This window comes from Eptatretus burgeri, chromosome 3 (assembly GCF_056783735.1).
Source record: "Eptatretus burgeri isolate ZD-2024b chromosome 3, Ebu_testis_v1, whole genome shotgun sequence".
Lineage (NCBI taxonomy): Eukaryota > Metazoa > Chordata > Myxini > Myxiniformes > Myxinidae > Eptatretus > Eptatretus burgeri.
The window spans coordinates 61,325,683-61,348,959 of record NC_140963.1 but is presented as its reverse complement, the minus strand read 5'-3'; the positions used below and the strand labels follow the sequence as shown (position 1 = coordinate 61,348,959).

At 43.6% G+C, this 23,277-nt stretch overlaps 1 protein-coding gene across 1 annotated transcript; it reads right to left on the bottom strand.

Annotated features, from left to right (window-relative positions):
• Positions 1-609: 609 nt before the first annotated feature.
• LOC147030028 (ras-related protein Rab-8A) lies at positions 610-15,372 on the bottom strand. Its single transcript, XM_085873705.1, has 8 exons — positions 15,193-15,372; positions 13,879-13,939; positions 12,739-12,799; positions 12,550-12,627; positions 9,923-10,012; positions 2,026-2,091; positions 1,880-1,930; positions 610-1,648 (listed from the first exon to the last, which is right to left on the bottom strand). The coding sequence occupies exons 1-8, from the start codon at positions 15,314-15,316 to the stop codon at positions 1,556-1,558; spliced, it is 624 nt and encodes a 207-aa protein (XP_085729831.1). The 5' UTR covers positions 15,317-15,372; the 3' UTR covers positions 610-1,555.
• Positions 15,373-23,277: the final 7,905 nt, after the last annotated feature.

Genomic DNA, 23,277 nt, shown 5'->3' with positions numbered 1-23,277 from the left:
AAATCCGTCGATTAGTTTTTCCGTAATACTGTTCACAAACAAACAAACAGAAAAGGTGAAAACAGTAACCTCCGATGGCAGAGGTTAATAATCCAGCCATACGTTCAATTCCTGATGAGATTATAAACATGCTGGATTTTTTTTCAGGCAGGGTGAAGCATCACCCAGTGGAACCACACTGAGAACATACATTCATTGCTGCTAAATGCTTGCTTTCAGAATAAGCAAATGTGGTAAAATTCCAAATTGTGCCCAATGTACCCAGTTGGAGGGTAGGATGGGTGGCACTGCAACAGCAGCACCTCACTCATGTAACCAACGGGACAAACACAAATCTAATCCCTGTCTAACATACATTTGCTTAATTTCGTTCAGAAAGTCAGTGAGCTATGGCAGACATCCTGACAAAATTCCCAAATTCCTGCTCTAACATTCACAGGGCACTGCATCAGCCACACCCTCAGCCAATGAGGCTTCTTGCAACCTTACACTGCACACAAAAGATTTGCTCAATTGAAAAGCAGAGCAACACTATCCTTCAAGGACATTGATATAAAATCACCAAAATAATAGTAATGGTGGTGGCATAATATACGTCGACCAACAAGATGGTATTCAAATTTGTTTATTTAATCAAAAATATGAAACGATTTAACTGAAGAAGAAGAAAAAAGGCATGACTAACGTACAGGTGAGTAGCGTCAAACGATTAAAGGGCTTCAGGAAGAAACAGCTAAGAGTAGAATGCTATAAAGATTGGAAAGTGCAGGATAACTACAATCAGTTATAGGTCATCATTGGTTCAGCTTTGCTTGCAAAGACTCTCAGCCAATGCAAGTGAAACCTCAAGCACCAAAGCTGCAAAATTTAATACTGGTGCAAATGCTTCAGCAAACACGACCAATAGATGCACGCCATGAAAACTGTCCCTTCTCTTATGGAATTACGATTCAAATGGAAGTCATTCCAAAATGTTTTTTTTTCACCTTTAATTTTTATGCCTGCTCAAAATGCTTTAGCACGCCCCCCTTGTAAAGTTTTAGGCAATGCATCAAAGCAAGTTGGCTTCCTGGGCTAGTATGCAAAACTTGGATACAAACAAGTCCTATGGAAGGAAAAAAGCTAGAATTACAATAAACATTTAAGGAATCCTGGGCAATTACACCCAATGGAATGATAATAGTTGCTGGAAGTAAAAATAATACCTAATAAAATAATATAACCTCTTATGCTAGCATTTTATACAAGGTTGAACATTTAAAAAACACTGGTTAAAGTTTGCTGCAAAAAACTAGGTGAGGGGAATGGTTACAAATTAAGTTCCAGGAGGTTCAAAAGAAAGGTTTAAATTACAGCCCCCCTCCACTTACCCCTCTCCCCTTGATAAGTCGTGTGCAGTTTTGTGCACATCAGATTGCAAAGGCTTGTGGACTTGGTCTCTGCTTACAAAATAAAAAAGACCAGTCACTTTGAACCAACAATGTGGCCTTGTTTATCCCCATTCCACTGACAGTCCCCAAGTTGGGACAAACAGAAAAATTAATAACACACAGCATTAGAGCAGAGAACATCTGAAGAAGCTGCTTTTCTTCGTCTGAGGGGTGGCCGTTATTCGAACAGCGTTAGAATCTGTCGGGCTGTTCCCCTCCTGGAAATAAAAAAATGTACAAGGCACAGGAGGCAATAAATTCAAATGCTTTGGCAAATCAAGTAGTAAGTATATTAAAAAAAAGTTTTCAAAAAATGACCGAGACTGTGTTTGCTACTTGTGATTAGCAACAAATGCCCAAAGAACGAGTGTCAATACAACTGTGCTGAGTAATGTCTTTGTGAGTGGAGCAAAACGGACGGTATTGTAAAGAGCAGAGATTTGTCTTACCAGCTTCCGGTCCATCTTGGCTTTTATGTCTCGTGCCAATGTAAAGAATGCCTACAAGACGAAGTTGAAACAAGCATCACAACCTACTGTGCTCAAAATGAAACGTGCAAACAAAAGTCAAAAATTGCACGAGATGCTCTCCTTACATCTTCAACGTTGATGCTGGCCTTCGCACTCGTTTCCATGAACTTTATTGTGTATTCAATCGCCAACTGAGGCATAAAAAAGGACAAAATGTCAAGAGAACTGTCACGCAACATACCTTTAAGTGCTGTGGTTCAAAACTAAAATTGACGCAATACTCCACCAGTCAGTGGGGAAATGCAATCCAAATTGTGGATTAGCTGAGCAACCTGCAAGGCCGAACGTGAAGCACATTCACAACGCGCTCTCCAAACCTACATAATGAGTATCTTCTCGGAGCTAAACTCTTCACGTTCAACTTTGTGCTTGTTTGAATCGCCGTCATAAGCAAAGCACGCATCCATCTCTTTTAACTATAATTAGAATCATTTTGCACATGCAATATCCACCCAAACTTTTCATCTCTCGTTTCTGGAAACATTGGCCTGGAACGCTCATGCTCAACCCCATTAAAATGTTATGCAGCGTATACAGCACCTTACATCGAAAGGGTGATTCATTCAACAGTTTTATCTCGGAAAATGTAAATGTTACTTTGAATAAAAATTTCGTTGTATACTGCATACCCATGTCAAAATATTTAAATAAGCAATTTTGTGTCAAAGAATTACAATAGATGACGTTTCATGTTGAGATCCCTCATCTTAGTTCAGTCATTTATCATTATAAGGCTTTGCAAGGTCTCCTGCTGCATGTATCTTTTTACTGTATAAACGTATCTAGCCATGGAAATGAAGCAAGACATCTCTGAAATGAGGAAGGCAGTGGTCAAGGCACTCGCAGATGATGGAAAGGCAGTCAGACAAATCAGTGTTTGGAATTCACAGTATCATGCACTCTCGAAAGAACTTCACACTGGGAATGGTGTTGCATCATGCATAAATAATTAGCGGAAGCAGATTACATCAAGAGATGACAGGAAGTTGGCCGACGTTGCAAAGAACAACAGGTTCCAGTCGACCAAAAACCTTGCTCGCAAGTGCAATGAAGATCATGTTGAAGCATCCAAGTCTACAACCCACAGCAGTCTTCGTGAACTTGGATTATGCTCCTGGGTGCCTGCCATGAAGCCTCTCCTGAATGTGTCCCAGAGGACGAAGACAGTTATGGGCCAAAGAGAGATAACTACTCCGTGGAACAGTGGTCAACTGTGAGGTTCACGGACAAATCAAAATCGTTTCTCTGGTGACGAAGGACCTCAAGTATGGCTCAGTCCAAATACGTATCACCCTACCTGCTTACAGCGGAGCGTTGAGTTTCCGCAAAGCGAGATGGTATGGGGTGGCGTGGGTGCCCTGGGTGCAAGACCTCTCCTTGCTGAATCAGACAGGAGGGGGAGGGGGGCTCAAGCCCCCTCCTTGCCCAGAGACACCATGACAAGTGCAGTATCATTTTTCACCAGCAACGACTAATTTGTATGCACTGGACGTGGGGATGCAAGTTGTCCACGGGAACATGACAGACAGACAGACACACACACACACATACAATCATTTCTTGTGAAACCATCCCTCCCTTTCAAAAATTCTAACAGGTAGAGGCCATCCAGCCCATCATGCCTTCGTGAACACCATTGTAATCTATCTCAACAAGATCCAAGGAAGATAATGCAAATATATACATATCATTTTAAAAATTATTATTAGGCCTTAGTTATTTTATAACTTGGTTTACACAGTTATTCAGGTAAAATGTAGGGTCGGTAGGTCGAAATATAAGTATAATTTCAATTTTCAGAAATTATATATTTTTATGATTTTTTTTTCGGATGTTCCATGGAAAAGACTAGGGTAGGTGGGGGGGGGGGATAAATATAAATCCCGGACCAGGAGGATCTAAGAAAACATTGAAGATGGAAGGCCATTCAAATGCAGGATGCCCATGTTCACTGTATCATCTGATGTAAAGAACAATAAAGAAGGATGAAAACTTGTTTTTACAATATAATCTGGCATGTTTTTCTCAGAGAAACCTGTTGGATCATCAAACAAATGGAAACAATGCTGGAAAAATTACTGTCCAAGTCGTAGATGAGTGCGTGCACACCAGTGCATAGTGCTGGATATGATTTTAAAAAGGTGTCTACAAAAAGTCAACACGCTCAAAACGGTCAATCAGAGCCATAGCCAGCTCTTACTTTTCAGTGGGCATTTGATCGTTCTGTCTCCCCATCCCCATGAGCACATCAAAGGCTGATTTCTGGTCCGTTGAAGGCTGAATATCAGCATCTCGCAGGGAGACTTTGAAATACTTGGCACCAAAATCTTTCAATACGAACAGCGGTGTACAACTTTCGACGGAAACAAAATCGGCACGATCGAGAGTAGCCTGCGAATCATCCCTGCTGCTGCACTGAATTGATGCAATAGTTTGGACAGAATATTCGTTGTCAAGATGTTGCATGATTAAATAACCAATACAATCACTCGAATTTATACCGCTGACATACTTCTTAACTCACTTTCGCACAGAAACTACAGTCAATCTGAACCACGCTGGCCACTGCTCAGACGCCATGAACCGAAGACTGCTGTGCAGTTTGGTTAAAGGGGACTCGGCATTTTGGTGCATGCGCGAAATTATATTTTGAAAATAAATGCCGATGTTTACATTTCGGGTTTTGAAACTTTTGCACCTTCGGCGGAAAATTTATAAATATAAAAGGATAAAAATGTGTTTTATATTTATATTTCATTTTGGCAAATATACCGTCAGCGGATCCGTAAACCAAGTTATAAAATAACTAAGGCCTTATCATGTTACTTTTAAAGTTTTTGTATATATATTTTTTTCTATTTTTTCTTCCCCTCAAGGGAGGGGGCATGTGCTCGGTTAAGGCCCTGTCACACCTTGACGACTTAGCCAGCGTATGCCTGACGTATGCAAAATTTGGCTAAAACGATGGCACACATCGGATACGTTATGGGTAAGTTTGTATATGTTAAGAACCCGCTGGCATACGTCATAGTACGCTGGCTTTTTTTCGTAGTAGACTGGCATACGTCGTAGTACGCCGGCATACGTCGTAGTATGCCGAGGTGTTAGACAAATTTTCCATGCTTGAAATTTTTCGACGTATGCCAGCGTATGACTCACACGTTCCGCATAACGCTGGCCACAAGTTGGAGGCACGTTACACGATCGTTGACACACGTTACTTGTAAGTTACTCATAAGTCGAAAAACGTCGAGGTAATGTTTAGCGTACCCGAAACTTATTTCTAACCTATGAGTAACGTGTTGTAGGCACGTTACGCGATCGTTGACACACTCCCTGGTTTTTCAGACACACTTCCAGACTCCCTGTTTTTTTTTTGTTTTTTTTTTTTTTTTTCCTTCGGTATGACGGTGATGTTGAGACTTCGATTTATAGTGCGGTTATAATATAATATAATGTAATTAATAGGCTGCCGCTCAACGATTAAAATCATAACCGCACTAGAAATCGAAGTGTCAACATCACCGTCCTACTGAAAAAAAATTAAAAAAAACCAGGGAGTCTGGAACACTGACGCTAACCATTACCTCGACGTGTTTCGACTTATGAGTAACATACAAGTAATGTGTCAATAATCGCGTACTGTGCCTACAACTTATGCCAGCACATGTGGAATGTGCGTCATACGTCGAGAAATTTTCAACATGCTGAAAATTTCTCGACGTATGACGACGTATGCCAGCGTGCTCTTAACGTATACAAAACTTACCCATAACATATTCGACGTGTGCCAGCTTGGTTCGGCAAATTTTTCATACGTCGGCATACGCTGGCTAAAACGTCAAGGTGTGACAGCGGCTTCACACTTCGATGTCTTGTGCGGTTATTTGAATCGCCGAGCCGCAGCCTATGAATAGCCTACGCCACGTGATCGTCGGCGATACGCTGCCGCGTGCTATGCACAAGTTAGACTATCGTTGGGCAGAGGTTGTGAACGCCGACAACACGCTCAGCATTCGTTGGTACAACTTATCTGTATGTGATTAAAACGTTCTGTGTACGTTACTAATATGTTATGAATACGTCCAACACGTTATTATAGGCCCAAAACTTCAAAAAAACATCAATAGTTCAGCGTACGGCAGCGTTTTACATACATTTTGAGACCTTGCCATACGCTGGCTAAAACGTCAAGGTGTGACAGCCCCTTTAAACACAAACATCAACCACACAATACCCAATGACAAGACCCCCACCAACACTCCATACACGTGCACACAATCACCCATCAATGCTCAAACTAACGAAAATTCAAATCAACATCCCTATAGCCCTCTATCTCCATAACTTCCAGGTACCTATCTAATTCTAATTTAAACTTATCCACTATTTCTGCTGCCACTACCTTTCCAGGGAGGCCATTCCATGCATTTACTACTCTCCAAGTAAAAGTCCCCTGCCTTGCTACCGTCTTAACTCTCAAAATATGGCCCCTGGTCCTATTACTGTCTACTCTGCTGAATAATTCATCTACACTTATTTTATCTCAACCTTTCATGATCTTAAACATCTCCATCATATCTCCTCATAACTATCTCCTTTCTAGTGAATAAAGCCGTCTCCTTCAGCCGCTCCTCATAGCTGAGTCGAGCTTGGCCCGGAATCAATCGGGTAGCCCTGTGTTGAACCCTCTCTACAGCATCTATGTCTTTCCTGAGTTGTGGTGACCAAAACTGCACACAATATTCTGCATGTGGCCCTCACTAAATTCCTGTACAATGTTAACACCACCTCTTGGTTTATAAATGACCCCCCTCCGAATCCAACGTAAAACCCTATTTGCTTTACCTATAGCTGCTTGGCACTGTGCTGCCTGCTTACCTCCCATAACTATTACCACCCCCAGATCCTTCTCCTGCGAGAGACACTCTAAAATTCCCCTTTGCATCGTGTAATCTCTATTTTCATTGTTCTTTACCATCCCCAACACCTCACACTTGCTCAGGTTATATTCCATCTGCCAATCTTTTGCCAAATCTATACAAGTATCAATACTTTCCTGTATCTGATCACCACCCACTCTGCTATCCACCTCACCTCCAAGCTTTGTGTCATCTCCAAATTTGGAAAGCTTACTCTTTACCCCATTATCCAAATCATTGATGCAAATAATGAATAGTAATGGTTCGAGTACTGATCCCTGAGGGACCCCACTACTTATGTCCTCCCAGCAAGACATCCTCCCACTCACAGCCACTCTTTGCTTCCTACCACTAAGCCAGTTTGCAATTCAATTAGCTCCTTGACTAGCCACTCCACAAGCCCTCGCTTTGGCTAACAACCTCCGATGTGGCACCTTATCAAATGCCTTCTTAAAGTCTAGATATACTATGTCCACTGCCTTTCCCTCATCCACCCAATCAGACACTGCTTCATTGAACTCTAAAATATTTGTTAGACAGGAATTACCTTTGGTAAACCCATGCTGACTACCTTTAATTAGTTTGTATTTCTTTAAATGGTTACTCATCTGGTCCCTAATTAATGTCTCCATCACCTTCCACACAACTGAAGTCAAACTAACAGGTCTATAGTTTCCCAATTCTTCTCTGGATCATTTCTGAAATAATGGTGTTACATTTACTTCTCTCCAATCCTCCGGTACCTGTACTGACTCCAGGGAACTATTGAAAATATCCGTTAACGTCTCGCTTACCTGCTCTGCCACCTCCATCAATACTCTCGGGCGCATATTATCTGGACCCGGAGCCTCATCTTCTCTTAGATTACCAAGCTGTTCCTTTACTTCCTCAACTCCAACCTGGATCTTCTGTAAAAGCCCTTATTCACCTGCTTGATAGATACTCTCAGCTATTGGCATTTCCCCTGATTGTTCTTGTGTAAAAGTTGGAGAAAAATACCTGTTTAATAAGCCTGCCATCTCACTTTCATCACTAACCACTGTCCCAGTGCCAATCCTCAATGGGCCCACACTGGTCCTAACCTGTTCTTTTCCCCTGATATACTTAAAGAAAGCCTTGCTATTATGTTTAATTTTCTAAGCCATGTCCTCCTCATACTCTCTTTTGGCTTGCCGAGTTATTTTCTTCACTTACCTCTGTTTACTCTGATAGTGATATAAATCTAACTTCAGTCCTGTTATTTTAAACCTCATAAATGCCTTCTGCTTCTCCTTAATAGCGTTCCTTATCTCACTGCTCAACCACACTGGTCTCCTTCTACTTTCTACACCTCATTGGAGGTGTAAACTTTTTAGAGTAACATCCCTAAATCCTTTTGAATTAAAAAATAAAACCAATGTCACCCGCAGGGTGACCCGTATCTTGCCAAAAGGTGACCACGTGTGACTTATTTAAGGTCACACTGAGGTGAACAGAGCTGCTATCCACCAGGAGCGACTCCTTGAGGAATATCTGCCTACGAGAGATTCCGATGAGAATAGTTTTACAGAGTAACCATGAAAAATATGCGTTTGCCTCATAACGTCACCAAATGATGTCATAATGCCTCAAGCTTGACATATCTAGAAAGCACTCATCGAGGTGTTCAATTTGAGGTACAACACGATATGGTTCCTAAAACTTGAAAATTTGACCTTGGGGTCAAATGTTTGACCTCAGGCGCTAACCATGAAGGTCAAGGCCAATCGCCACCAAAAATTAATCAGCTGAGCGCCAGACCATGAACTATATTCCCATGAAGTTTGAAGACGATCCGATCAAAATTACTCAAAAATAAAGGTTTCGTCGACTCCCCTGATTTGCGACAAAGTGAACTTGACCTTTGACCTTGACCTTCAAAATTTTGTGCGCTGAAAGGGACCTCTATAGGCCTCTGATATGCGAAGTTACAAAAATTTCCAATGATAACTGTGCTCTGCAGAGTGATCGATACGTGATTACAGACAAATAATAAAAAATAAAAAAAACACACAAGCTGACTAACATATCTTGCAAAAACTTCGTTTGGCAAGATAAAAAGGTTTTCAGCACTTGTTTATCATGCAGTTTTGGAATTTGTGGTTCTGGGTGTTGTTTCATTTTACCCTGAATGGCATCTGAGTTCATGCTTAAAAACTGCTGGATCAATTTCCCTCAAACTTTGCATATGTGCTTTGGGTACCCATGGATGCAAAATAAATTAGGCCCCCAAGCCCCACACCACACCCCGAGGATGAAGCGACGTCAGTTGGGGTGTCTGTTGATATTTGTTCGTACCTTTTCGCAAAAACAATCACTTTTTGCTGGTCTCATTTACTCTGGATTCTGACCGACTTTGCATCAGCTGTTTCCGCCCCTTGGTCACAAGCCGCTATTTATCATAAAAGTGATTATCTGACTGTGAGAGTCTCCTCTATCTCAACGAGTCTGTTGAGCTCCGCGCCTGCTTAATCTTAATGTGCTTCCCGTTTCCGCTCAGTGCATGAGTATTGTGATCAATGTCCGTCGGTAGAATAACTCAACAATATAAGCAGCTAAAAATTGGCAAATTTGGCAGTGTTCCGTATTGTACAAACAGATGCATTTATCGCAATACTGTACTCACACACAGGTCTATGGCTGTGGTGTGAGCAAATATAATTCTGTACAAAATCTCCTGTTGTAGTTTTCCTTCCGATCTCAAAGCTGAACTCCCCTGAGACATTCACAACATGAAGCTGTGTACGCAATTTGGCGATTCTAGCTGACCTCGTACAGTCATTCTGCCGACAACAGACAAACAAACAAAGACGGGATGATCGCAATATTCACGAGCTGTGCCTACAGCCGTGGCGCGAGTAATTATCACCAGTAAACATTCACAACAGTTTTGAAAGGCATGTTAAACAAAGAACTTTTTTGATGCATTAATTATATCTAAATGCAAAGTTCTACTCAGAGCATACAAAAGAATCAAGAACATTGAAAGCTGCTGCATTTCAAAAAGAGTGCAATCGCAAACCTTCTCTCCCCTGTCTTTTGTGACCTGTCTCCTGTCATTCATGTCACACTTGTTACCAAGGATCATTTTCTCCACATCAGCTGATGCATGCTAAGGAATGAAAAGAGCAAAAACAAACATGAAAAAACTAAAATAGAGGTAGATTACAAAAAAAAATAGCAATTAATATTTCTTTCTTTTTTCCAACTACAGCTTATATAATATACATCAATCAGCCTTTAATGTTCATGATGATAATAATAATAACTATAAGGGCACTCAGTGGAGCGCATACCTCTGCCGTGTAATGCCTGATCCACGAGAACATATCAGGCCCAATACATTTTTGAAATATGCAATATCATTGTTTTTGGCCCCATCTCTCAATGGTGAAAAAAATCACTTTAAAAATTCTCAGATCTGGATCTTCACCAAAACTGAATCGATTAGTCTTTGCGACACACCCAACGTGTCCACCGAATTTTGTCCAAATCCGTCCCAAACTTTTTGAGATATCGTGCTGTATATCGATTTTGAGCCCTATCTCTGAAAAATTCAAGGAGTCAGATCTGGATCTTCACCAAAATCTGATCAATTCGTCCTCGTCACACACCCAACCTGCCCACCAAATTTAATCCGGATCCACCCACAACTTTTTGAGATATCCACCACACAGACAGACAGAAAGGAGTGAAAACATAACTTCCTTCACATTCAGTGGCAGAGGTAATAGATACAAAATATTATCTTAATAATTGGAATCGTTTTTTTTTGTTTGCCAAAAATTTCCCCAATGAACTCAAAACTACTTGTGTTGCGTGACTACCCGCCTATTATGGCCAGTCCCGAGCCTGGTGTTGGCTTAGTGGTTAGGTTGGCGGCTTGGGATCCTAGGGTCCTGAGTTCAAGCCCCGTTGGCCGCTGAATTAAAATACACCAGGAGGTTGACTCAGCCTGTCATCCTTCCGAGGTCGGCAAAATGAGTACCAGTGTACTGGTAAGGGGGACACTGCATCAGCGGCATCCCAACCAATGATGCAACCAGCAGCCACAGGCTGCACTCGATAGAGAGAGATGGCCAGTCCCTTCAACCTCAGGCCAAATTCAACTACTGCCCAGTCATCTAGTATTGCAAACAGCATCTGGAAACAAAGGGCAGAGAGAAAATTCGCACACACATCGTGACAATAATGGACAGTTCCATTGTGGACATTTACCATTAAATGAAAACAGACGACCAAGCAAATCAGCTTACAGACCATATTTGCTTCTCCAGTAATGCCTATGACACAACTCCAACTAAAGGGGAGCACTCGGTAGAGTGTAAAACCTCCACCGCCAATACTGCTGGGCCACTTAAGTGAGCCTGATATCCTATTCATTGTAGGTCAAAACGGATCAGACTCTAATGAAACATAATGGAATAAACTAAACTAGATCGACGCACATGTAGAAATGCCAAAAAAAAAAAATCGAAATTTTTTGAAAAAGGTGCAAAATTTGTGGTTTTTTTCTCCAACAAATTTTTTTTGGGGGGGGGGTTGGAAATCACTGAAAACATGTAGAAATGCAAAAAAAAAAAAAAAATTCAAATATTTTTCAAATAAAATCGAAATTTTTTTGAAAAAAAAGTTGCAAATTTTTTTTTTCTCAAACAAATTTTTTTTGGGGGGTTGGAAATCACTTAAAACATATAGAAATGCAAAAACAAAAATTCAAATATTTTTTCAAAATGGCCACCATAGTGGCCATATTGGACTTTGGACCAAGTCCAAAATCTAATGGCATGATCCTTGGACCATACCTCATCCCCCCACCAAGTTTCGTCGAAATCCGTCGAGGAGTTTTTCCGTAATACTGTTCACAAACAAACAAACAGAAAGGGGTGAAAACAGTAACCTCCGATCTTCGATGGCGGAGGTTAAAAATTACCCCCGTGTGGGGGTGACAGTCATCTCTATAATGTTTTTTACTATCATAATCGATGAACCGTTGCCACATATCTACTAAAATGACAGACTTGATAGGTTTTGAAAATGGCAACTTTCACAACTCTCGTGACCTTGACCCTGACCTCGAATCCGGGAAAAAATATGTCGTTGGGTATCACTCATCGACCTCTACCCACATACCAAATTTCATCAAGATCGGAAGCAAAAAGTTTTCTTTGTACCAGGAGGTGTTTTTGACCATCTTCCAGGTTACGTGGCGGCCAAACGGGGCGGAAATTCAAAAATCTGTCCCGTTAGATAAAAGACAATATTTTTTACTGTCATAATCAATAAACAGTTGCCGAATATCTTGTAGAATGGCAGACTAGATAGGTTTTGAAAATGGCGATCTTTATAACTTACGTGACCTCGTGACCTTGACCCTGACCTTGAACCCGGACAAAAGTTATATCGTTGTGCAACACTCAGACCTCTACCCACATACTAAGTTTCATCAAGATCGGAAAGAAGAATTGACAGACGGATGGACATTTGGTCCGGCTTTACGAGGTCATCTCAGTAGAGATGACCTAAAAAGGTATTTTGGCACGCTGTGAAGGTGGCGGCTTCTTATCGTCAAATTTCACGTCGTTTCAGAAAAACTTTTTCAAAGCCACAAATTTGCTTGAAAACTGAAATGAGTAAAAGCACCATCACCTCTTCTATATTCCTTATCCAGTTCTTTATGTTCTCAAATGACTTCTCATTTGTAATGTCGTACACCAGCATAATCCCCTGTAAAAGACAATCGCAGCATTAACTCTTCTTCAACTCCCTCATATGTCATATGATGGACAAATAGCCCAAATAAGATTATTCTTAAGTGTTACTCTAAATCACAGTTACCATGGCTCCACGATAATACGCTGTCGTGATGGTTCTGAATCGCTCCTGGCCGGCTGTATCCCTGAAAATACAAAACAAATCTTTTACCAACCATAGGATAAACAATAAATTAATAACTAGAGGGAAGTCGATGGTGCGCCATCGCAAATCCCCACGCTTCTCACCAAAAGCAGTTTAAAGATGGTAAAAAGTTCCACCAGGAATGACACAATATCAAATTTTAAAAAGTTTTCCCATTTTGACCCCTGTGACCCCCAAGTCCCCTGGGGCATGAACCGGAGGTCAATCAAAAACAGAAGTTTACATATTTCATGGATCCCGCCAAATATTGATTACATATACAATACTTTCATTACATCCACCACTGAAGGTGAAGGAGGTTATGTTTTCACCCCTTTTCTGTATGTTTGTGTACAGGACATCTCAGTTGTGGACGGATCCGGATGAAATTTTGTGGGCAGGTTCGGTACGTGACAAGGACAAACTGCTGAGATTTTGGTGAAGATCCGGATCCGATTACTAGGATTTTTAAAGTGATTCCTCACCATTAAGAGATGAGGCCAAAAACAATATATAGAACTACATCTCAAAAAGTTGTAGACAGATTTGGATGAAACTTGGTGGACATGTTGGGTGTGTAACAAGGACGGATCAATTAGATTTTGGGGAAGATCCGAATCCGGATCCGAGATGTATTTAATTTTTATAGGTGATTCTTCACCAGAGATGGGGCCAAAAACAATATAGCACTGTGCAGCATGATATTTCAAAAATGTATTGGGCCTGATATGTTCTAATTGATCAGGCATGATGTGGCGGAGCTATATGCTCCACCGTATACCTTCTAGTTTTAAAATGTACTGCAATTGCATTTTTGATCAGGACGAGATTCCGTACATTTTGCCAACGTCAGAACCAATATACTGCTAAACTGCAGGTTCCTGTTCTGATTGACAATCCAATTCATGTTCTACATCAACATTATTCAAAATATAAAATTCAATTCAAACTAAGCAATTCCTCGATCACAGACCGACGGACAGAGTGAACCAATTGCTTAACCATGCTCTTCCCTTCATGTAGTAATGATGATAAAACATCCACCAAATAGAATCATCCAAAACACGTGCAGGTTCTTACCAAATCTGCAACTTGATTTTCTTTCCATCGAGATCTATCGTTCTGATCTTGAAGTCGATTCCTGTGCGGGAAGAAATACAGAATCTATGAATTTACACTCACAGTTTCATCACGCATCGAAGACGATGTACAGCGTTTCAGCATTCAATACCCAAACATGGTGACAGCCCTCACAATACCCCTCCACACCCTCATTAAAAATCGCTTCACTTCCTCCACCGGTTCGTGACACACCTAACTTTCCAAGGTACGGACACATATTGAAGTGTGGGGAATCCTGTACCGAACAAGCCAACAAGACAAATGGCACTCGCACTCAGTGTGACCACTCCTTGGCTTTTTCCACAAGATCTTGGCTCTTCATCGTTCACCTCGGCGTCTTGGTGTATAGGTTTTCTATTATCATCGCTTTTCAAAAACCTTGTGAATTCTTGGGTTTTTTTTCATTGGCTCACCTTGGTATTTATAAAAATGAGGAGCGGTCACACCGCTCGCACTTTAAGGATCCGAGCACCAGCTACGGCCTCACATGGGAACGCCCAACAGCCATTTGAAGCTCACGCGGTTTGTGCAGACTCAGCAAGTCCACCCACTCATCAAATCCGTTGCTTCAACAGGAAAATCCGATTAGTTACTTCCCATTCAAAACACTGTCATTTGCGATTAAACAAGTTAACCCCACCCCACCCCACCGAAATGGATTGACAAGTCAGTACGAATGGCGATTATGAGGGATGTGATAATGATAATAACATAATAATAATAATCAAAAGAAAGAAAATCAAATTGGACAGCAAGGGTTAACACAACACCACTTGGACATTCCATGTGACGTCACAAAGGCCCTGTGAGGGGATATCACGAGTTTATGACGTCACTATAGACAAACGTATCCATCTGTGAGTAACCAAGACGATTCAATAGGTCTATGATGCGATGTATGGTTAATGACAAACACCCGAAATATTTATAAAAGTTTAACGTCGAACGGAAACGACAAAAATTGTGAAAGTTCTGAACGACGACAAAGTTTTCATGACGTCACGATTCTTCGGAATAACGAGTGATGACGTCATAGCTTGTAATCGAGGCACGTAAACGGTCATTTACGGCACATTATCGCCGAGGGGAGTGAAGTAAAGTTTCGGGTAAATGACTCAACACGCAGGCACGGATCTTCGAGCTCTCCTTTGACGTTAACATAACAGCTTTTAATCCCTGGAACCGCCTCAAGGCCGAAAGGCCCGAGCAACCCTTGACCCCGAGAATTCCCTCAAACGTAACCGACAAGTTTAAAAAACAAGCCACATTTACCGATGGTGGAAATGAACGTCGAGTTAAAAGCATCCTCGGAGAAGCGGAACAGCACACACGTCTTGCCGACGCCGCTATCGCCGATAAGTAGCAATTTGAAGAGATAATCGTACGTCTTCGCCATTTCAGGCCGAGCAACTTCCGCTCAACCGGATATCAACCTAACCCGGCAATGAGGTCAACACGTCGATGGGATCGAATCATTTCGTTCTATGTTATTTTAAACGTTGGATTTCTAATTAACGATAATTTATATTATATCTTAACGTTACTTTTTCTCCTTATGCTTTATATCCAGAATAACACGATTTCTTAGAGAGAAAAAAAGCGAGAGGGAGATTTTATTTATCGAGCTTACACGATGTACTTATGTACACCATGAGTAACAACGCCATTGTTTTCGACAACACTTCCATACAAAGTGGATGAGATGAGAGTCGCGGATAATAAAATAACAAAATCATTTACGTGTGGGTTGTTCTAGCAACACACGCACTCGATCACAGCCAAAACTACCGGGCCAATCACAACCAAAACTACCGGGCCAATCACGACCAAAACTACCGGGCCAATCACGACCAAAACTACCGGGCCGATCACAACCAAAACTACCGGGCCAATCACAACCAAAACTACCGGGCCGATCACAACCAAAACTACCGGGCCAATCACAACCAAAACTACCGGGCCGATCACGACCAAAACTACCGGGCCGATCACAGCCAAAACTACCGGGCCAATCACGACCAAAACTACCGGGCCAATCACAGCCAAAACTACCGGGCCAATCACGACCAAAACTACCGGGCCAATCACAACCAAAACTACCGGGCCAATCACGACCAAAACTACCGGGCCAATCACGACCAAAACTACCGGGCCGATCACAACCAAAACTACCGGGCCGATCACAACCAAAACTACCGGGCCAATCACAACCAAAACTACCGGGCCGATCACGACCAAAACTACCGGGCCGATCACAGCCAAAACTACCGGGCCAATCACAGCCAAAACTACCGGGCCAATCACGACCAAAACTACCGGGCCAATCACAGCCAAAACTACCGGGCCAATCACGACCAAAACTACCGGGCCGATCACAACCAAAACTACCGGGCCAATCACAACCAAAACTACCGGGCCAATCACAACCAAACTTGGCACATTTGGACCAAGTCCGTGAACATGGGGGACATCTACGTCACGGGAGTTCGGGTGTGAAGGTCGAAAAACGTCTCCATGTAAATGTTTAAGGTCACCTGGTGGTGGGAACAAAGGGTATTACAATACACGTCCCCATGAGAGTGGGCCAAGCCTCAAAGCCAACCTCCACTAATCAGTGGAGGCAGAGAAATGGGGGGGGGGAAGGGGGTCTGGAGTAGGGGGGTGGGATGGAAGTCTGGAGGAGGGGTAAGAGGTGGGGTGGGAGTCTTGCAGGAGGTGGGAGGCGGCAGGGGAAGATTGGGAAGAAGGAGGGCAAGGGATGGTACGAGGGTGGGAGGGGAAGGGGCGAGAGGAGGAACCCGATGTTGCCCATCAACGCTGAGCACCCCTGCTTGTGATAATTAAATGTGTTGTTGACACAAATCGCCACAACCTCAACATACGATCTTAACAATTATTATGTTGTGCGACTTCGTCTTAGTCTTCTTGCGCTGTTTTTTCAACTCCCTCCAGGTTTGAATTACATGGTTTGACCTAAGATTTGAGACCCTGTAATTAGCTGTTGGGCGGAAGAGAAAGAGATGGTGATGAGGGAGATGAAGGTTGTTCCTATTTTTGGAGAGTGCTTTTGAACTTTGACTCAGAAAGCCACAAGGAAGGGACGTCACAGACAAGAACCTGAATGTTTGACGTTTTGAGAAGTCAGAGATTTGTGGCACCTCGGATGGTGGGGGTTGAGTACTTGAGTATGCATTGACGCTGCTCAGGCAGAGATGGAAGGGCGGTCAGAGAAGGCCTCATTCGATGTCGACTGCTTGGGCTACGCGGCGATGCCAGGTCATCTCTGTACTATGGTGTGGCTTTGGTGCAGAGACCTATTAAGATTTTTTGAGTCCCGAGGCACAAAAAAATGTTTCAACCCAAAAATGCTCCAAAAAAACAAGACTCCGAGTTATTTCCACCTAAAAAGGAGGACTCGCTAAGCCAGTGTTGGTTTCAATTCGACTGCAAAAATTCCTGAGAAATTCCGATGTTTTATTGCCTTTTTCCCCCCTTGGGAAAAAATGCCATGTCAAGGTGTTCCATTACCAAGCAGATTGCTATTGCTTGCCAAGCCAGCCATTCCTTATCAACCATTTTGTTGGAGTGCTTGCTACAATAATTAAGCCACTTGGCAAGCGCTTTACAAGCTGATTGGTCATGGAGCTCACACTTTTTCTTTCTTTCTTCGAAAGAAGAAAGAGAAGCTTTCTTCGAGATGACAGCAACACGATTAAGCTGTTTCACTTCCTTGCGGAAAAGATGTGTGAAGCACAGACGACAAGCACAGTCATTGTCACAAAAGGAGAAGATGCCATTAGCAACACAAGGAAGTCACTGGATGCTGTGTCTCCATGTTGTCATGAAGAAGCTGACACTCGAATATTTGTACACGCCAGGGATGCAACGACGGATGATAGCAAGTCCATTATCATTGAGGCTAATGACACGGACGTACTAGTCATAGCAATATCTGTACTGCCATCCTTACAGGAAGTAGGTCTTGAGAACATGTGGATTGCCTTTGGCCAAGGAGCCAAGGGACGATGGATTCCAGTCCATGAGGTAGTTTCTGCAATAGGGCCTGAGAAAGCTAGAGGGATCCTATACTTCCATGCGTTCACTGGATGTGACGTCGTGTCTGCCTTCCGTGGTAAAGGGAAGAAAACTGCATGGCAGACTTGAAACGTCTTTGATGATGTTTCTGAAACATTCACCAATCTCAGACAGCATCCAACATTGGTTCTGGATGTTGACTTTTTTGAAGATTTTTTTTTTTTCAAAAAATTTGGATTTTCAAACGGCCAATCAGGCAAATTTGATTAGAATCCCCTGGAGAACAAATGTGCCAACTTTGATGCTTGTATCATCATTTGCACGATTCCTCTCAAAAATTGCTGTTGTCTGCCTATTGGGGCATCTCATGATGTTGACCGTTCTGTCTTCCATCATCCTCATGTCTGCCATTTCATTGCTGCCTTGAGGAATCACACCGGGCCGAACTTGGCGTCTGTCAGTAGGGATTAATGCCAACACAGGTTTCTCATCCATGGGGTTACACTTTTCTCGTCTATTGTGTTAGGGCTGGTGGCATGATCTGGTTCCTCTGGTGTCTCTGTCTCTCTCTGTCTATCATAACTCCAAAACTATAAAACCGAACAGCCTGAAACTTTGCATGCATACTAAGAAAACTCCAAGGAAGCGGAAGAGTGAAAATTGTGTGTTTGGGTTAATTAAAATACCCCTTTTGAAGATAATTAACGGCGTTATTTAATTATATCCTTCATCAGGCAATCCCAGGCTGCCTCGCTCTCTGGGTCTTCAGGTATTTCCTGGGTAACCTCGCTGGGGTCTGAAGCCGCCATGTTTTTTGGCCTGCTCAACCACGTCATCACTTGAAACAGGCCGCAACGATTTATTTCCGATAAAGTTGTTTTCACTTTCTTCACTCATATTATCGAATGCCTGTTCAACATCGCGACAAATCGTTGTGCACATCGCTTTTGTAAGTACTATGTTTTCAAATTCGGAGCTTAGAGCGAATACATGCATTATGAGACGATTTTCCACGATCGACTCTCACGGACAAATTAAATTGTTACGGTTGTGGAAATTCACAGATCATTCAGGTTCCCCGAACATCAGTTATGTCGATAAGTGTGTGTTCCAGGTTAGATTTCCCCACCGATGTATAATGGGATTTATTCGTGTGCCGGGCTGTGAACCTTTGAGGTAGTGTTATTATTTTCAATCCTTATTTTTAACAATCATCTCCTCACCACCTTCTCCACAACCGCCAACATCTCCTCACCATCATCTCCACAAACACCGCCATATTTTCACCAACAACAACATCCCCAACAAACAACATCTCTACAACCACGCCACCTCCACCAAAACGCCAACAAACTCCACAACCACGCCACCTCCATCACAATGCCACAAAGTTTACAACCACGGCATCTCTACAAACAAAAAGAACAACTCAACAACTCCTGCCCCGATATTCTGGGATGAAAACAGGATTGACGGTTGGGGCGAGTCCCTCAGAACGGGTAAACAAAAGTGACGGTTACAAAAAGGATGCTCCGAAGAAAAACAACTCCATCACTCCTAGGATTTTTCCCCTGCGCGCCGAGAAGGGAGGGGCGGACACCCCGGACCCGATAAAAGGGCCGCGTTGGAACGCCGGGAGTCGAGTGGGTGAGTGGAGTAGAGTGGGTGAGTGGAGTCGAGTTGGTGAGTCCAGTCGAGTGGAGAGTTGGTGGATTCAAGTGGAGTTCGGGTCTGGAGACCAGAGTCGGGAGATGAGAGTCAGAGTCAGGAGACGGCCGTGAAAAGTCAGGAGCGCTGCTAGGCCCTGGACCAACCAAGCCACCGTTACAATAGCTACCGCGTTGACAATAGAGACATACGGAGGGTCGCCGACCAAAAGACCCATCGAGTCGCCTCAAGGGCGACAAAGGTAACCTGCATGGCCTCGCGGAGCTCCGTCGGTCATCCCAGCTCCGAAGAACATTAAAGGCTTACGAGCCCAGTTCTATCTTTCTTTTCTGGGGTTTTTGCATGGAAGTCAAGAGTTGGTGGAGTCAAGTGGAGTTCGGGTCTGGAGACCAGTCGGGAGATGAGTCAGAGTCGGGAGACGGCCGTGAAAAGTCGGGCGCGCTGCTAGGCCCTGGACCAACCCAACCGCCGTTACAACAGCTGCCGCGATGACAATAGAGACATACAGAGGGTCGCTGACCAAAAGACCCATCGAGTCGCCTCAAGGGCAAATCCGAGAGGAAAATCCGCAATCCGAGAGGAAAATGCAAACCTCCTCACGCAGTTCAAACAGTCTGGTTAAAACTTTCCCCCATGATAGCCATCTGACCTCTGTGTGAAATAGTAGAGATTCGTGTTCCGATCCCATTTCCTGGCAGAGTGTGCCAAACAGTCTGGTATTCACCGGACGGGATTTGATGAAGTTCACCACTTTCATTGCTGTTTGGAGAACATTGCGGAGTTGTGGCTCGAGGTTCTTGCCGGCGAGGGCCTCTCTGTGAATAATGCAATGAGTGAATTTGACATGCGGCGCCACTTCCAAAACTTTAGCTTTCAGTCCCCTTCTTGTCCCCTGCATGGTGCCAGCTCCATCTGTACACACAGAGATGCAATTTTCCCAACTTAGCCCCTCCTCGCGCATTTTACTGTTCAGTTTGTTAAAAATGTCACGACCAGTGCAAGTTCCTTCAAGTGTCGAGCAAAACAGCATATCCTCGTACATTTTCCCCTCGTAGCTGTATCTTGCAAAAACAAGTAACTGTGCATCACTGGAAACATCCGTTGTTTCGTCAATTTGGAGGGAAAATCTTCCACTTTTCTTCACTCGGTCAATGAGCTGCTCTTTAATGCCGTTGGCCATTTCACCAATGCGCCTCGCCATTGTGTCATCAGACAGTGGAATAGTCTCAAGTGTGCTAGCTATTTTTCACCATGCATAGCTCTGGTCATTGCAATCGCTGCTGGGCGGATCAGGCTCTCTGCAATAGTATGGGGCTTTTTGGATTGAGCAACCAGGTATGCCACTTCATATGAAGCCAACAGGGCTTTGACAGGGATAGTAGAGTGCTCACGTTCAGTCGTCTTTTGGCTCTGTCGTTCTTCCTCCTTACGATGAAAAAAAATCTAATGATTTGTCAATGTAGGATGGGTGTTTGGTTTGAAATGTCTCTTCAATTTCACTGGTTTCAAGCTTTTTTTCAGCAAGCACTTCTGAACACAGAACACACTGTGGATATTCCACTTCATTTTTGACTAGGCATGTGAATCCGTACTGCAGAAAGTCAGTCTGATATTTCCGATGCTTGTTGGAGGCCAAATCTGCCGCCGCCACCTTACGTTTTTCAGTTGAACTTGTAACAGTTGGCCCACCTTCACATGTGTCGTCTTGATCCGCATCTTGAGCTGGCAGACGTTTTTTGACAATTCACCGATCCATATTCAGCCACCTTGCAGTAGTTAGCTAGTGCTTTCAGCACCCACCACTGTCTCTGTCTGTCTCTTTCACACACACACACACACACACACACACACACACACACACACACACACACACACACACACACACACACACACACACACACACACACACACACACACACACACACACACACACACACACTTCACTTGCTGCTCAAATCTGTTTCACAATGACTACATTATAACATTGGTATGGGAGATTTAATTGAAAAATTATTTTCAAAGAATATTTATGAATTTCTTTGTGATATATTTGTTTGTTTATTTGTTTTGACAACCATCCCATGACCCCCAGGTTGAGAACCATTGCTCTAAAGGGAATCAAAGCAAATCTGGTATAAAAAACGGACATTTTACAAAAAAGTTGTAACGTTTGCACGGACCCCAAGCCGAAGTACCACGCGACACGTGCACAGACGAGCAGGCAAAATGGCGGATTTTCTGCAAAGTTTATTTCACGGGCAATTGAACTTTGCGATATTTCCAGCGTTGCTCTGCATTAAGCAGCAACTCTTTTGTGCATAAAGTCATTTTATTTCATCAACTGCTGCATGCGTGGTGAAGACAGGCTTTAAGTTCAAGGGATCCTTTATGATATGCAGCAACAACCTGGCCAACCGTTCCTTATCAATCATTTAATTGGAGTGCTTACATGAGTGATTGAGCCACTTGCCGAGCACCCATTGTCAACAGCAGTACTGCACTACTGTGTGTGTGTGTGGTGTGTGGTGTGTGGTGTGTGGTGTGTGGTGTGTGGTGTGTGGTGTGTGGTGTGTGGTGTGTGGTGTGTGGTGTGTGGTGTGTGGTGTGTGGTGTGTGGTGTGTGGTGTGTGGTGTGTGTGTGTGTGTGTGTGTGTGTGTGTGGCTACGTGTCAGTGTGTGGCTACGTCACTCCAAAACGATAAAACCTTGCAGCCTGAAACTCTGCATGCATACTAAGAAAACTACAAGGAAGTGTTGGAGTGAAAATTGGGTGTTTGGGTAAATTAAAACATATTTTGAAGATAATTAACGGGATTTTAAACAAAATCCTTCATCAGGCAATCCTCGGCCACCTCGCTGTCTGGGCTCTCAAGGCGTTTCCTAGGTAACCTCGCTGGGGTCTGAAGCTGTCATGTTTTTGCACCGTCACCACCACCTGACCCCGCTGCACCTCCACCACTGAATGCAACCGCTACACCATCACCACCGCCCTCCCCCGCTGCACCTCCACCACTGAATGCAACCGCTACACCATCACCACCGCCTGACCCCGCTAGGGGGGCTGCACACTCTGAGCCTGCACAAAATGTCACCACCACTGTGTGTACCCAATGTACCACCATTGCCTGCCCCCACTGCACCTCTATCACTGCCTACACCATCTGCAACTCCACTTCCACCACTGCCTGCACACTCTGCACCTCCCCCACTGAATGCAACCACAACAGTCACCACCACCTGACCCCGCTGCACTTCCACCACTGAATGCAACAGCTGCACCGTCACCACCACCTGACCCACTGCACATCCACCACTGAATGCACCTGCTGCACATCCACCACTGAATGCACCCGCTGCACCTCCACAACTGCCTGTACCCGATGCACCTCCCCAACTGCCTGCACCCGATGCATCTCCACAACTGCCTGCACCCGATGCACCTCAACTACCACCCAACCCCACTGCACAATCACCTGAACTGCTGCACCATTACCACCACCTGTCTGAGCTGCACCTCCACCACCACCTGCACACAATGCACCTCCAACATTGCCTGCACCCACTTTACCACCACTGTCTGCTCCAGCAACATCACCACCACTGCCTGCCTCCGCTCCACCATCACCACACTTGCCCTCCATGCACCATCACCAC

Bases quoted from the DNA above. Each gene is read 5' to 3' on its own strand.
- LOC147030028 (XM_085873705.1), bottom strand. From the start codon at position 15,316: ATGGCGAAGACGTACGATTATCTCTTCAAATTGCTACTTATCGGCGAT. The intron at 12,800-13,878 runs GTAAGAACCTGC...TTGTATTTTCAG, and splicing joins AAAATCAAGTTGCAGATTTG to GGATACAGCCGGCCAGGAGC. The intron at 2,092-9,922 runs GTTTGCGATTGC...TTTATGCCTCAG, and splicing joins CAAAAGACAGGGGAGAGAAG to TTGGCGATTGAATACACAAT.